We start from the raw sequence: 14415 nt of genomic DNA, 5'->3' as shown, positions 1-14415 counted from the left end.
ATTGGTGATCCCTTGATGCCTCAGAACATGTCCTACCAACCGATCCCTTCTTCTGGTCAAGTTGTGCCACAAACTTCTCTTCTCCCCAATCCTATTCCATACTTCCTCATTAGTTATGTGATCTACCCATCTAATCTTCAGCATTCTTCTGTAGCACCACATTTCGAAAGCTTCTATTCTCTTCTTGTCCAAACTATTTATCGTCCATGTTTCACTTCCATACATGGCTACACTCCATACGAATACTTTCAGAAATGACTTCCTGACACTTAAATCAATACTGGATGTTAACAAATTTCTCTTCTTCAGAAACGCTTTCCTTGCCATTGCCAGCCTACATTTTATATCCTCTCTACTTCGACCATCATCAGTTATTTTGCTCCCCAAATAGCAAAACTCCTTTACTACTTTAAGTGCCTCATTTCCTAATCTAATTCCCTCAGCATCACCCGACTTAATTAGACTACATTCCATTATCCTTGTTTTGCTTTTGTTGATGTTCATCTTATATCCTCCTTTCAAGACACTGTCCATTCCGTTCAACTGCTCTTCCAAGTCCTTTGCTGTCTCTGACAGAATTACAATGTCATCGGCGAACCTCAAAGTTTTTATTTCTTCTCCATGAATTTTAATACCTACTCCGAATTTTTCTTTTGTTTCCTTTACTGCTTGCTCAATATACAGATTGAACAACATCGGGGAGAGGCTACAACCCTGTCTTACTCCCTTCCCAACCACTGCTTCCCTTTCATGTCCCTCGACTCTTATAACTGCCATCTGGTTTCTGTACAAATTGTAAATAGCCTTTCGCTCCCTGTATTTTACCCCTGCCACCTTTAGTATTTGAAAGAGAGTATTCCAGTCAACATTGTCAAAAGCTTTCTCTAAGTCTACAAATGCTAGAAACGTAGGTTTGCCTTTCCTTAATCTTTCTTCTAAGATAAGTCGTAAGGTCAGTATTGCCTCACGTGTTCCAGTGTTTCTACGGAATCCAAACTGATCTTCCCCGAGGTTGGCTTCTACTAGTTTTTCCATTCGTCTGTAAAGAATTCGTGTTAGTATTTTGCAGCTGTGACTTATTAAGCTGATAGTTCGGTAATTTTCACATCTGTCAACACCTGCTTTCTTTGGGATTGGAATTGTTATATTCTTCTTGAAGTCTGTGGGTATTTCGCCTGTTTCATACATCTTGCTCACCAGATGGTAGAGTTTTGTCAGGACTGGCTCTCCCACGGCCGTCAGTAGTTCCAATGGAATATTGTCTACTCCGGGGGCCTTGTTTCGACTCAGGTCTTTCAGTGCTCTGTCAAACTCTTCACGCAGTATCATATCTCCCATTTCATCTTCATCTACATCCTCTTCCATTTCCATAATATTGTCCTCAAGTACATCGCCCTTGTATAGACCCTCTATATACTCCTTCCACCTTTCTGCTTTCCCTTTTTTGCTTAGAACTGGATTTCCATCTGAGCTCTTGATATTCATCGTTTTCGTGAAATGTTACATGCTGGAAATACAATACTGGCCATTAAAATTGCAACACCACGAAGATGACGTGCAACAGACGCGAAATTTAACCGGCAGGAAGAAGATGCTGTGATATGCAAATGATTAACTTCTCAGAGCATTCACACAAGGTTGGCGCCGGTGGCGACACCTACAACGTGCTGACATCAGGAAAGTTTCCAACCGATTTCTCATACACAAACAGCAGTTGACCGGTGTTGCCTGGTGAAACGTTGTTGTGATGCCTCGTATAAGGAGGAGAAATGCGTACCATCACCTTTCCGACTTTGATAAAGGTCGGATTTTAGCCTATCGCGATTGCGGTTTATCGTAACGCGACATTGCTGCTAGCGTTGGTCGAGATCCAATGACTGTTAGCAGAATATGGAATCGGTGGGTTCAGGAGAGTAATACGGAACACCGTGCTGGATCCCAACGGCCTCGTATCACTAGCAGTCGAGATGACAGGCACCTTATCCGCATGGCAGTAACGGATCGTGCAGCCACGTCTAGATCCCTGAGTCAACAGATGGGGACGTTTGCAAGACAACAACCATCTGCACGAACAGTTCGATGACATTTGCAACAGCATGGAGTATCAGCTCGGAGACCATGACTGCGGTTACCCTTGACGCTGCATCACAGACAGGAGCGCCGGCGATGGTGTGCTCAACGACGAACCTGGGCGCACGAATGGCAAAACGTCATTTTTTCGGATGAATCCAGGTTCTGTTTACAGCATCATGATGGTCGCATCCGTGTTTGGCGACATCACGGTGAACGCACATTAGAAGCGTGTATTTGTCATCGTCATACTGGCGTATCACCCGGCGTGATGTTATGGGGTGCCATTGGTTACACGTCTTGGTCACCTCTTGTTCACATTTACGGCACTTTGAACAGTGGACGTTACATTTCAGATGTGTTACGAGCCGTGGCTCTACCCTTCATTCGATCCCTGCGAAAGCCTACATTTCAGCACATTCTCGAGATCTCTCACCAATTGAAAACGTCTGGTCAATGGTGGCCGAGCAACTGGCTCGTCACAATACGCCAGTCACTACTCCTGATGAACTGTGGTATCGTGTTGAAGCTGCATGGGCAGTGTACCTGTACACGCCATCCAAGCTCTGTTTGCCTCAATGCCCAGGCGTATCAAGAGGTGGTTGTTCTGGGTACTGATTTCTCAGGATCTATGCACCCAAACAGCGTGGAAATGTAATCACATGTCAGTTCTACTACAATATATCTGTCCAATGAATACCCGTTTGTCATTTGCATTTCTTCTTGGTGTAGCAATTTTAATGGCCAGTAGTGTATAAATATCACCGATATGTCGAGTAGAAGACAGATGTGGTGTAGACGTGAACAGGTAATGGCAGTGGTGCTAAGAAGAGCTCGAACATTTGTGCTTGGGAATACGCACTAGGACCCGAACAGAAACGTGAATGGGCACAGGGAATAACTGAGAAATAAAATGTGAGAAGAAACGGAATACAATAATCCTAACAGAGATTATTCCTGGTGAATGCGGCATGAAATTGACAAAACTATTGGATGGTGAAATTCATCTCTGAAGCTGAGTTCGTCGTGCGTAGCGAGCTGGGTGCGCCGGGGGATGCACTAATAGATGTGGTGGCGGTTGGGCGGGTATCTGGATGGAGGTATATATGGAAATACAGATAGAGAAAATGAGAGGATAAATGGCTCAGGTGGTTGGCAGAAAGAAGCAACGTTGGACTAGAAATAAGAACGAAGACATACAGGGATATACACTACTTGCCATTAAAATTGCTGCACCAAGAAGAAATGCAGATGATAAACGGGTATTCATTGGACAAATATATTATACTAGAACTGACATGTGATTACATTTTCACGCAATTTGGGTGCACAGATCCTGAGAAAGCAGTACCCAGAACAACCACCTCTGGCCATAATAAAGGCCTTGATACGACTGGGCATTGAGTCAAACAGAGCTTGGATGGCGTGTACAGGTACAGCTACCCATGTAGCTTCAACACGATACCACAGTTCATCAGGAGTAGTGACGGGCGTATTGTGACGAGCCAGTTACTCGGCCACCATCGACCAGACGTTTTCAACTGGTGAGAGATCTGGAGAATGTGCTGGTCAGGGCAGCAGTCGAACATTTTCTGTATCCAAAAAGGTCCGTACAGGACCTGCAACACGCGGTCGTGCATTATCATGCTGAAATGTAGGGTTTCGCAGGGATCGAATGAATGGTAGAGCCACAGGTCGTAACGTCCACTGTTAAGAGTGTCGTCAATGCGAACAAGAGGTGACCGAGACGTGTAACCAATGGCACCCCATACCATCACGCCGGGTGATACGCCAGTATGGCGATGACGAATACACGCTTCCAATGTGCGTTCACCACGATGTCGCCAAACACGGATGCGACCATCATGATGCTGTAAACATAACCTGGATTCATCCGAAAAAATGAGGTTTAGCCATTCGTGCACCCAGGTTCGTCGTCGAGTACACCATCGCAAGCGGTCCTGTCTGTGATGCGGCGTCGAGGGTAACTGCAGCCACGGTCTCCGAGCTGACAGTTCATGCTGCTGCAAACGTCGTCGAACTGTTCGTGCAGAGAGTTGTCGTCTTGCAAACGTCCCCATCTGTTGACTCAGGGATCGAGACGTGGCTGCACGATCCGTTACAGCCATGCGGATAAGACGCCTGTCATCTCGACTGCTAGTGATACGAGGCCGTTGGGATCCAGCACGGCGTTCTCTATTACCCTCCGGAACCCACCGATTCCATATTCTGCTAACAGTCATTGGATCTCGACCAATGCGAGCAGCAATGTCGCGATACGATGAACCGCAATCGCGATAGGCTAGAATCCGACCTTTATCAAAGTCGGAAAGGTGATGGTACGCATTTCTCCTCCTTACACGAGGCATCACAACAACATTTCCACCAGGCAACGCCGGTCAATTGCTGTTTGTGTATGAGAAATCGGTTGGAAACTTTCCTCATGTCAGCAGGTTGTAGGTGTCACCACCGGCACCAACGTTATCTGAGCCCTGAAGTACTAAGGATGTGCATGTGACAGCATCTTCTTCCTGTCGGTTAAATTTCGCGTCTGTAGCATGTCATCCTCGTGGTGTAGCAATTTTAATGGCCAGTAGTGTATATAGGTATGGCATGAGAGAAGAAATGGGCTGGAAGGATCCCAATGGTGGTGTCGGTGGTGCATTTGGCTTTGGTTTGGCCTTACCTTGGAGATGAGCTCGTCGTGGTTGGCGAGGTGGGCGCGGCAGTGGATGCACGAGTAGGTGCGGTGGCAGTTGGGCAGGTAGGCCTGGAACGTCTTGACCATGGTGGTGGGGCCGGCCCTGCCATGCAGGCCGGCTGCGCGCCGCGGCCGCTGCTCGGGTGCGGGTGCCGCCTGGCCCGGCTGGCCCTGCGCCTGCACCTGCCCCTGGCCCTGCACCTGCGCCTGGCCCTGGCCCTGGCCCGCTCCCTGGCCCGCTCCCTGGCTCAGCCTATCCGCCCGCCACCACCTGCAACACATCCGTCTGTCACTCCGTCAGCGCGCTCGCGCCTCCAGTCACTTCTGGACAAGCTGTGCACAAGTATTACACACACTATGCGCAAGCAACAAGTAAACAAACATAATAATCAATAGCTACGTGACTCAAGCAGCCAACTGTACTGTGCAAACTATGAGAGTACCTCATTTCCTCCATATCCTGTCACCACAGTCAACAGGTCCAGAGATTTGGATCCCATCCCAAGAGGATTCTATTGGGCCTACAATCCATTTTGTGTCAATACCAAGCTTTTCAAGGGTGCTGGTGGGTGAGGAGAAGGTGACAACTGTGTTGGTATTTGTAATGGTAAAACTTTGAACGTAGCTGCTAAGGTTGAGTGACCGTGTCAAAATTATATTGGAACAAATAAGCCCTCGGTCACAAATATTAAATCAAAATTGACCTGGTTTCGACGTTACTATGAGCGTTCCTTGTTAAAAGTACGAGCAGCCCTTAGCGGCTCGCCATCTCACAACTATTCATGACGTCGCCTTTCCGGCTTAGATCTTTTTTAATGACTTGTAAGTACGGCATCCTTTCCAGTCAGTACAAACTTTAATTTTATTAATGTGCTATATACCTAACACGTTTTAGAACATGTTAGTCTAATTCTGAAGACGACGCTCATAGTAGCGTCGAAACCCGGTCAATTTTGACTTAATATTTGTGAGCGAGGGCTTATTTGTTCCAATATAATTTGTAATGGTGTTGGCAGGCTGTAAGTGATGGTGGAGGAGGAGGTGGTGGTGGTGGCGACTGTGGCGCTGTTTGAGATTGTGGTCTTGGTGTGATGATGATGATAATGGTGGTAGTGTTGTTGTTGTTGTTGGTGGTGGTGGTGGTGGTGATGGTAGTGGTGGTGGCGGTGGCACTGATGCTGAAGGCAGTGAGGCAGCAGTGGTGGTGGTGGTGGTGGTGGTGGTGGTGGTGGTCGTGGCAGCGGCAGCGGTGTTTGTGATGGGTCTTGATGTGATGATGATAATGGTGGTAGTGTTGTTGTTGTTCCTGGTGGTGGTGGTGGTGGTGGTGGTGGTGGTGGTGGTGGTGGTAGTGGTGGCTGTGGCACTGATGCTGAAGGCAGTGAGGCAGCAGTGATGGTGGGGGTGGCACTGATGATGGGGGCAGTGAGGTGGTGGTGTAATTGGCTTAAGAGAAGTCCGAATCAGTGTGAAGGTTAGTTATTCAGCCAAAAGCCAACCAGTGAGTAACTGGAAGATAGATTGTTTGAAAGGATAAATGTTGAACTAGATAAATGAGTTTGTTTGTAACAGTGGGACTGGGCACTGAGGTATAGGTTTTGAAGCCTGTAAGGGGGTCGTGATGCAGTGACAGTAGTTTTCCAGCACTACTTCTGGTTTGGAAGCCCCAGTCGTAGTCAAAGGGACTGAAACAGCTGAGACTCAACTGCATAGAAGTGAGACGTTACTGTTACGATCCACTTCCCAGTCGTCCTAATGTGGAAAGAGCAGAAGGAGTGACTCTGCAGTGTTTTTGGGTGGGTCTTCTCAGTGCAGATTGTGTTCGACCGTGCAACTTTTAGCTGGCTGGACAAGTTATTGGGCGAAATTACAGTGGGTAAAGTTCGGTTAAAGCGACAATAACGTGCGTTGTGTTTGTGGAGATTGATTTTACCTTGGGGTGATTGTGAACACTCGCCCTTTTCAACTGTTATTCTGACGATCCTCCCACAGAGTGTCAACGGGCTAAGTGTAAGTGTCGAGCAGCGCGTGACGTCCTCTGCAGTGGTCAGGACGCAGGTTATTCTACGTGACTTCAGAACGAATTGAAAACGTAGAGCAGGAACATACCTGTGAACCTCGCCTCATGTGTCAAAGCCACCTCACGACTGTAATTAAAATAATTAAGAGCAATAGAAGGAGATGAGGAGGATACAGGTGCGCCAATAAAATGTCAATAAAACGCCGAACGTATTGTTACACCATCTCGTTGCACTCTCAAGCCCGCCAGATATAACCTGGTGCACGTGGACGACAGTAGCAATGGCTCTTTTGTTTAGAACTCATAGAGGAAAGACAGACCATTTTTCAACGATTGTTACACCGACGATGATGTTAAATTTAGAGCGTTCAGCAGCATGGTCGCCAACGTCCTTACTAGATATCAACATACACATCTAGCGGTTTGAAAGGTATCTGTTCGCACGTGCCGAACTGTTGCGACGATTTCCATGAATGCCTTCCAGTACATTTTTGCACAGTTTCAAAGAATTGTCGAAACAAGTATGTGACTCGTGTGTACGAGGGACACACTAATCCCAACTGAGTACTGCCAAATAAGAACCTAATAGTGCAAAGTGAACATTTACTTTTTTACTGACATAAATAACCTACTCGTTGCAGCAACAACTAGAACTTATAGCAGCTGTTCAAAGTGACCACCGCCCGTCTCACTGCTTGCATTGACAGACCTAAATATTGTGTTCAAAGCCCTTCGGCCCCATCACTGCGTCACCAGTGCTCTCCACATACTATTCATCGCAGTGTGCATTTCACGGAAAAATTGATGGGTGCTTATGCTAGAATCTTCTTCCGCACGATCTTATCATCTAAAATTTATACTCTGCGACTAATACTTTGTCGAAATTCTTGCCTAGATCTTTGTAGCTTGAACAGTTTCTATGCGCGGCAGTAAATGCTATCCAATAGGGATAAAGCCTGATGCGGAACTTTTCTCTATAGATAGTCTGTGCTAAAGTAAAAGAGACTGCTTACATCAAGCTTGTCCGTCCTCTTCTGGAGTACTGCTATGCGGTGTGGGACGCACATCAGATGGGATTGACGGAGGACATCAAAAATGTTGAAAGAAGGCTAGCTCGTTTGTAGTATCGCAAAACAGGAGAGGTAGTGCCATGGATATCACACATGAATTGGAATGTCTATCGCTAAAGCTATGGCGTTTTTCGTGACGGCATGATCTTGACGTGAAATTTCCCCGATTGCGAAAATATTATGCTGCCGTTCACCTACTCAAGGAGAAATGATCATCTTGATAAAAAAGGAGGAATCAAAGCTCGCACAGAAAGATTTAAATGCTCGTTTCTCCCGCTCGCCATTCGAGAGTAGAACGGCAGAGAAATAGTTTGAAGGTGGTTCCATGAACCATCTGCTAGCACTTAATTGTGAATCGCAGAGCAATCATGTAGATGCAGATGATGGGTTTCAAAGATACTACATCCTGCTGCACTATACATGAAAGCCAGTACAGAGCCAATTGAACTATGCATAATGCTACAGCTAAAATAAATTCAAGAAAGCAGAATGCAAAACAACTTAGACGCCACTGGAGGGATCCTTCACAAAACATTTAAACAAACATATCAAAGTACACATGCGTGAGAAATTTCCATGAACGCACAGAGGTAACAACAGACAAACTGGAATAATTTCTTTTTTCGTTTTACACACAAACTGGCGAAACTAAATCCAAATGAATGCAGACTACCTGCACGAGTTATACGAACATTCCATTCAGCTCTCTTCGAATTAGTACTATGTTCTATGTTTAGCGGCAAGTAGACGGACACACACATTGACCCTAATTAGAAACTAGGTGTTGGTCAGACGAGGACAATGAAGACTATCAGGGACGTTCGGGGCCACAAGACTGGAAGCATTGTGCGTGGTACTTAGAATGTACCCTATTGTTATCACCATCAGATATTTGCCTGCATTGTCCTTGTCTATTGGGAGACTAGGCCAGGTAAGTACAATTACTGATGTACATAAACAAAAGAACTGACGGATGGATACTTGCAAGGTGTATGGAGGACACATAGTATATGAATTTTTTCCCCGATATAAGGGAACGAGTAAGATTGAAACATAAAGATCTTAGCCGCGATACTGTGCAGTTCTTAATGGGACACGGATCGTAGTCCACGCATGTAAATCGTGTGTGTCTAAAAAAAATGGTTCAAATGGCTCTGAGCACTATGGGACTCAACTGCTGAGGTCATTAGTCCCCTAGAACTTAGAACTAGTTAAACCTAACTAACCTAAGGACATCACAAACATCCATGCCCGAGGCAGGATTCGAACCTGCGACCGTAGCGGTCCTGCGGTTCCAGACTGTAGCGCCTTTAACCGCACGGCCACTTCGGCCGGAGTGTGAGTCTAAGATTCACACTTAAGTGTATATGTAGGGAAGAAGGTTCCCCAGAACACACAGTATTCTTCTGCGTGCAACACCAAAACATCAGAGAAAAACTAAAATTAGACTGCACAAACACAAAACCTCAGATCTACACGACAATTCGAAACGAAGGCGAGTAAACCCAACCGAACGTGCTAAAGGATTACTTTTCTATAGCAACAGACATCGAATACCTACAAACATCGCCTTGTAAGCGAAAAACCTTCATGCAACCTAATGACAGATTCCATAGTGTGAAAGAAGAAGCAGAAGAAGAAAAAGAAGAAGACTGACTTATAACAATAAAACTGCGGGCACAGGACACTATCTTACCACGTCAGTAATAAGGCATAAATTGTATAAGGAGTGTTCAAATGAAAAGGTACGAAACGTCGTAACATCCAAACCGGTTGAAATTTCCAGATTTGGGATAACTTAGTGGGACATCTACGCAATGGAAGCATGCGTCGTCACCTTCCACCCCATCCACACTTACCAGGTAAGGTGATGCTCACCGTCTTTTTCGACGTCCTAGGTCTGATACGCATAAAATTCCTAGGAGCAGGGGAACACCATTAACAGTGAGTGTACTATGAGATACTCGGTAGCCTGCGCATTGCCAAGGGCAAACGAACTGGGCTGCTCACGGAGAGAGTGATTCTGCTCCACGATAACCCCTGTCCACAGGTCTCCAAAGTCACACAAAATGTAATGGACCCGCACATGTCGTCCTGCGTCAGCCACGTGTTTGGTTCGATAAAAATACATCTCGCAGGGAAGCACTTCAACTCTGAGGACGAACTGAACGAAGCAGTGGAGGACTGGCTCGTGTCGCAGCCCCAGGAATTCTGGGAACAGGGAATCCTTTGGCTCGTGAAACTGCGCAGGCCTCTGGTGATTACCTTTGAATGAAAACTTTTCTGTCCGAAAACGCGTGCACTATAAGGTACGGTCAATCTGGTGTCCATTGTATTCCACGTAAATTCGATAAGACGTACATTTGGTAGATTGTGCGGACAGTCGAAGCAAGATGTTAGGAGCATAGGAGAAGTACCGAACTCAACCAACTGAACGACTCACTTCTAGAACATGAAACCATAGCATAAATTTTACTCGTTTATTCATAAATAACAGTACACAGCGGAGTTTGAAATACTCGAAAGTATGCGCTAGCATTCTGTGAATGTAACAAGTAACGCCATTTGACAAGCGTAAAGAACTACTTGCACAAATGTCATTTTCCTGTATGAAGAAACTTGTAAATGCTGATGTTATTACTTTTGTGTTTAATTCTTTCAAAAGATTAATAATACAGAAACTACGAGGGTTGGAACTATAATAGTGGCAACTATTTATTTACAGCTCGTACAAAATAGATACGTGTTTCAAAGTTTTACTGACCTTCAAAGAAATCACCAGCATTGTGTATAACTCGTTGCCAGCGATGCTGAAGTCGTATGATACTCTCAGCAGTGCCAGTTGTGTTGACAGTTCGAGCGGCGCGGTCTATTTTGCGACGAATTTGTAGCAGTTCTGAAGCTAGTGCCGTGAAGTGTTTCCCTCAGTTTAGAAATTGAGTTGAACTTACGAGGGCTTACGTCAGGGCAGTGCAGTAGGTGGAGTAGTACTTAGCAGCCCCGTAAGTCAAATCAGTAACAGCTTGCACTGTACATGTTTGAGCATTGTCCTGTAGAAAGTGTCATCACTTCTATCTCTAATCTCGTCGTAGGTTGTGTTCCAAAAATGAACAGTATAGAGACAGAAGAGATGACACTTTCTGCAGGACCTGACCATAATTTTACAGGACAATGCTCAAGCACGAACTGTGCATGCTGTTACTGATTTGTTTGGCTGATGGGGCTGCTATACCAACTACTGCACTCCCCTGAGTTAAGCCCTCGTGAGTTCAACTCGATTTCTAAACTGAATGAAACACTTCACGGCATTCGCTTCAGAACTGCTACAAATTCGTCGGGCAATAGACCGCGCTGCTCGAGCTCTCACTACAACTGGCACTGCTAAGAGTATCCTACGACTTCCACATCGCTGGCTACTGGTTACACACAATGCTGGTGACTACTTTGAAGATCATGAAAACTTTGAAACACGTATCTATTTTGTACGAGTTGTGAATAAATAGTTGCCACTATTAAAGTTCCAACCCTCGTATATGTAGTGAAAGAAAATGCAGCTGCACGGGAGCTCACTCGCTAGGTAGAGACTATTGTTGTAATAGCTTTGCGTACAGTTACAGTCTGTGGCGGTTTTGTTGTTGTGTGATGTCCTCGGAATACACCAGCAGCACGTGTTTGTGAAGATGATAAAGGAATGCACCCGGGGAATTTACCTGGAACGTAGCAACATACGGGAATATTAAAGAAGAGTAAAGACACTATGGAATCATTGATGTGACGTTGCTACAAAATGAACGATGAAGGACATTAAGGTTATCTGCCTCTGAAACACTACCACGAAGACGAGAAGACAGCTAAATGACACTTTTCTCTGTAAAGTGCAGATTCTCTAGAAATGAAAATCTTTTATCATCACTGTGGGTACTACCGTTCATTAAAATTAGCAGGGGTTGGATTGGGTTGATTTGGGGGAAGGGACCAAACAGTGAGGTCATCGGTCTCATCGGATCAGGAAAGGATGGGAAAGGAAGTCGGCCGTGCCCTGTAAAAGGAACCATCCCGGCATTCGCCTGAAGCGATTTAGGGAAATCACGGAAAATCCGAATCAGGATGTCCGGGTGCGGGATTGAACCGTCGTTCTCCCGAATGCGAGTCCAGTGTGCTAACCACTGCGCCACCTCGCTCGGTTTGAAATTAGTAAAATTCACCTCTGTGTCAGTCGACTGCCGGCCGTTGTGGCCGAGCGTTTCTAGGCGTTTCAGTCCGGAACCGCGCTGCTGCTATGGTCGCAGGTTCCAATCCTGCCTCGGGTTTGGATGTGTGTGATATCCTTAGGTTAGTTAGGTTTAAGTAGTTCTAAGGCTAGGGGACTGATGACATCAGATGTTAAGTCCCACAGTACTTACAGCCATCTGAACCATTTTTGTCAGTCGACTATTTTCCTAACCCCCTTTCATAAAACATTTGGCACTGAGTGAAATAGAACATACTGTTCTGCCATTGCAGTAATCTGGCAGATTCAAAAGTGCACAGTATTCCCTGTACAAACATTTGTCTATTTCATAATTAGTAGCTTAGTTGTATGTGTGACAGAGTGAGCGATTATTATGTCCACTATGACTTCTTTACTGTGCAATTCAAGGCGACATAAGCACAATCGTTTGGAGACTTTCGCCAACACTCCATTGCTGTCGATGTTTTATTTATTACTAGTTTCGAAATTATCAGTACATACGCAAGAAACAGTACCTTTCCGTGTACTTGAAATTTGCTTATAGAATGGCGTTGGGTAGTCAGATGCCCACGTCACATTTTTTTCCATAAATCCATACTGCTAAATTACAATATCCCGACAGCCGCTTTGTAGGCTGTGTTCTAAAGGGAGCTATTGGTAGACAAAGACAGTGACTTCACTCTCAGTATCGTGAGGCCCAACTCTGAACCAACTTAAGTCACAACATCGGGGGCATCAGAAGAACTGAGGGACCGCAGTTGTCACAAAGTATTCGTCGATCGCGTTCCCCAAGCTCTTCAGCCGACGTGGCGTTATGGATGTGGTGAAATGAAATGAGCGTTTGGCGTCACTGGCCGGGAGGCCCCTTGCGCGGCAGTTCCGGCCGCCTTGGTGCAGGTCTTATTACATTCGACCCCACATTGGGCGACCTGCGCGCCGGATGGGGAGGAAATGATGATGAAGACAACACCCAGTCCCTGAGCGGAGAAAATCTTTGACCCAGCTGGGAATCGAACCCGGGCCCGTAGGACGGCAATCCGTCACGCTGGCCACTCAGCTATCGGGGCGGACATGGACGGGGGGGGTGGGGGGGGGGGTGGGGGACGATAACAGCATAAGGGATGTGTGATGTGGTAAGGCGGTCATTTTACAGGTCAGGTATCACCAGAAGATGAGGGCAAGGTACGCTGCCGAAATATCGTACAGAGCGATTGTATCGTCTTTCTCGATTACAAAAATTGCCGGATACATCTACGTGGTTTGTTGCAAATGGTATCATAACTCAGGAAGTTTTTATGTGGACATTGCTACAAGTGTCCTGACAGCACCTGGTTGCTTTTCTCTCTTTCTAATTACAGGAGGCGCGATGAAGGAGTGCTGCCGTTCATGCGACAGGGCGCGCAATGTGCTTTGTGGTTTCACGTAACACGGTCGCCTATTACAGTACAGCGACAGTAGCGAAGAGCCTACGGTCGATATCCGCCACATAAGAAGAGCAGCAAAGGAAGGTGTGGAAAGCTTCTTTAAACTGGCAGTTTTGGTGAGAAGCTCTGAACTGAGTGGCGGCATTGTTGATACCCTTTCGAAGTAGTACGCGGAAATAGACAAGTCATGTCTCCAGAGAAACAGGCATACCTCACAAGGTCGTGAAGATTTTACACAAACGGATGCGCAACATATGCAAGCTTTGCAGTCAAATGGTCGGCCCTGACGTTCTGAGTTTGCCAGTAACATGCCAGACCGAATCGGTGCAGTCAGTGACTGTTTCCGACGAAGTCATCAGTCTTCCGCCTAGTCTGATGCGGCCCGCCACCAACTCCTCTCCTGAGCCAACCTCTTCCCCTCACAGTAGGAATTGCACCCTACGTCCTCAATCGTCTGCTGGATGTATTCCAATCTCGGTCTTCCTCTACAGTTTTTACCCTCTACGGCACCCTCTAGTATCGTGGAAGTTACTGCCTGATATCTTAACAGATGTCCTATCATTCTGTCCCTTCTTCTTGTCGGTGTTTTCATTATCTTCCTTTCCTCGCCTATTCTACGGAAAACCACCTCATTCCTTACGTTGTCTGTCCAACTAATTTTCAATATTGTTCCGTAGCACCACATCTCAAAGGCTTCGATTCTCTACTGTTCTGGTTTTCCCACAGTCTATGTCTACCATACTAGCATGTGCTCTAAACATACATTCTCAGAAATGTGTTCCTCAAATTAAGGCATATATTTGACACTAGCATACTTCTTTTGGCCAGGAACGCCTTTTTCGCCAGTGCTGGTCTGCTTTTTATGTCCTCCTTGCTCGGTTCGTCATGGTTTATTTTGC

General features: G+C 46.0%; 1 protein-coding gene across 4 annotated transcripts in view; it reads right to left on the bottom strand.

Annotated features, from left to right (window-relative positions):
- LOC126461814 (protein yippee-like 2) overlaps window positions 1-14415 on the bottom strand; it is a 654536-nt gene that overhangs the window by 58605 nt on the left and 581516 nt on the right. For 2 of the 4 annotated variants that reach the window (XM_050096026.1, XM_050096025.1), the window contains one exon: window positions 4757-5057. In XM_050096026.1, coding sequence (XP_049951983.1) covers window positions 4757-5053 — 297 coding nt within the window. In that variant the 5' untranslated portion in view covers window positions 5054-5057. The remainder of the gene's footprint in view (window positions 1-4756; window positions 5058-14415) is intronic. The other 2 variants (XM_050096027.1, XM_050096028.1) reach the window with 2 other exon arrangements.

The sequence above is a fragment of the Schistocerca serialis genome, chromosome 1, assembly GCF_023864345.2.
Source record: "Schistocerca serialis cubense isolate TAMUIC-IGC-003099 chromosome 1, iqSchSeri2.2, whole genome shotgun sequence".
Taxonomy (NCBI): Eukaryota; Metazoa; Arthropoda; class Insecta; order Orthoptera; family Acrididae; genus Schistocerca; species Schistocerca serialis.
This window is presented reverse-complemented; position numbering and strand designations above follow the sequence as displayed.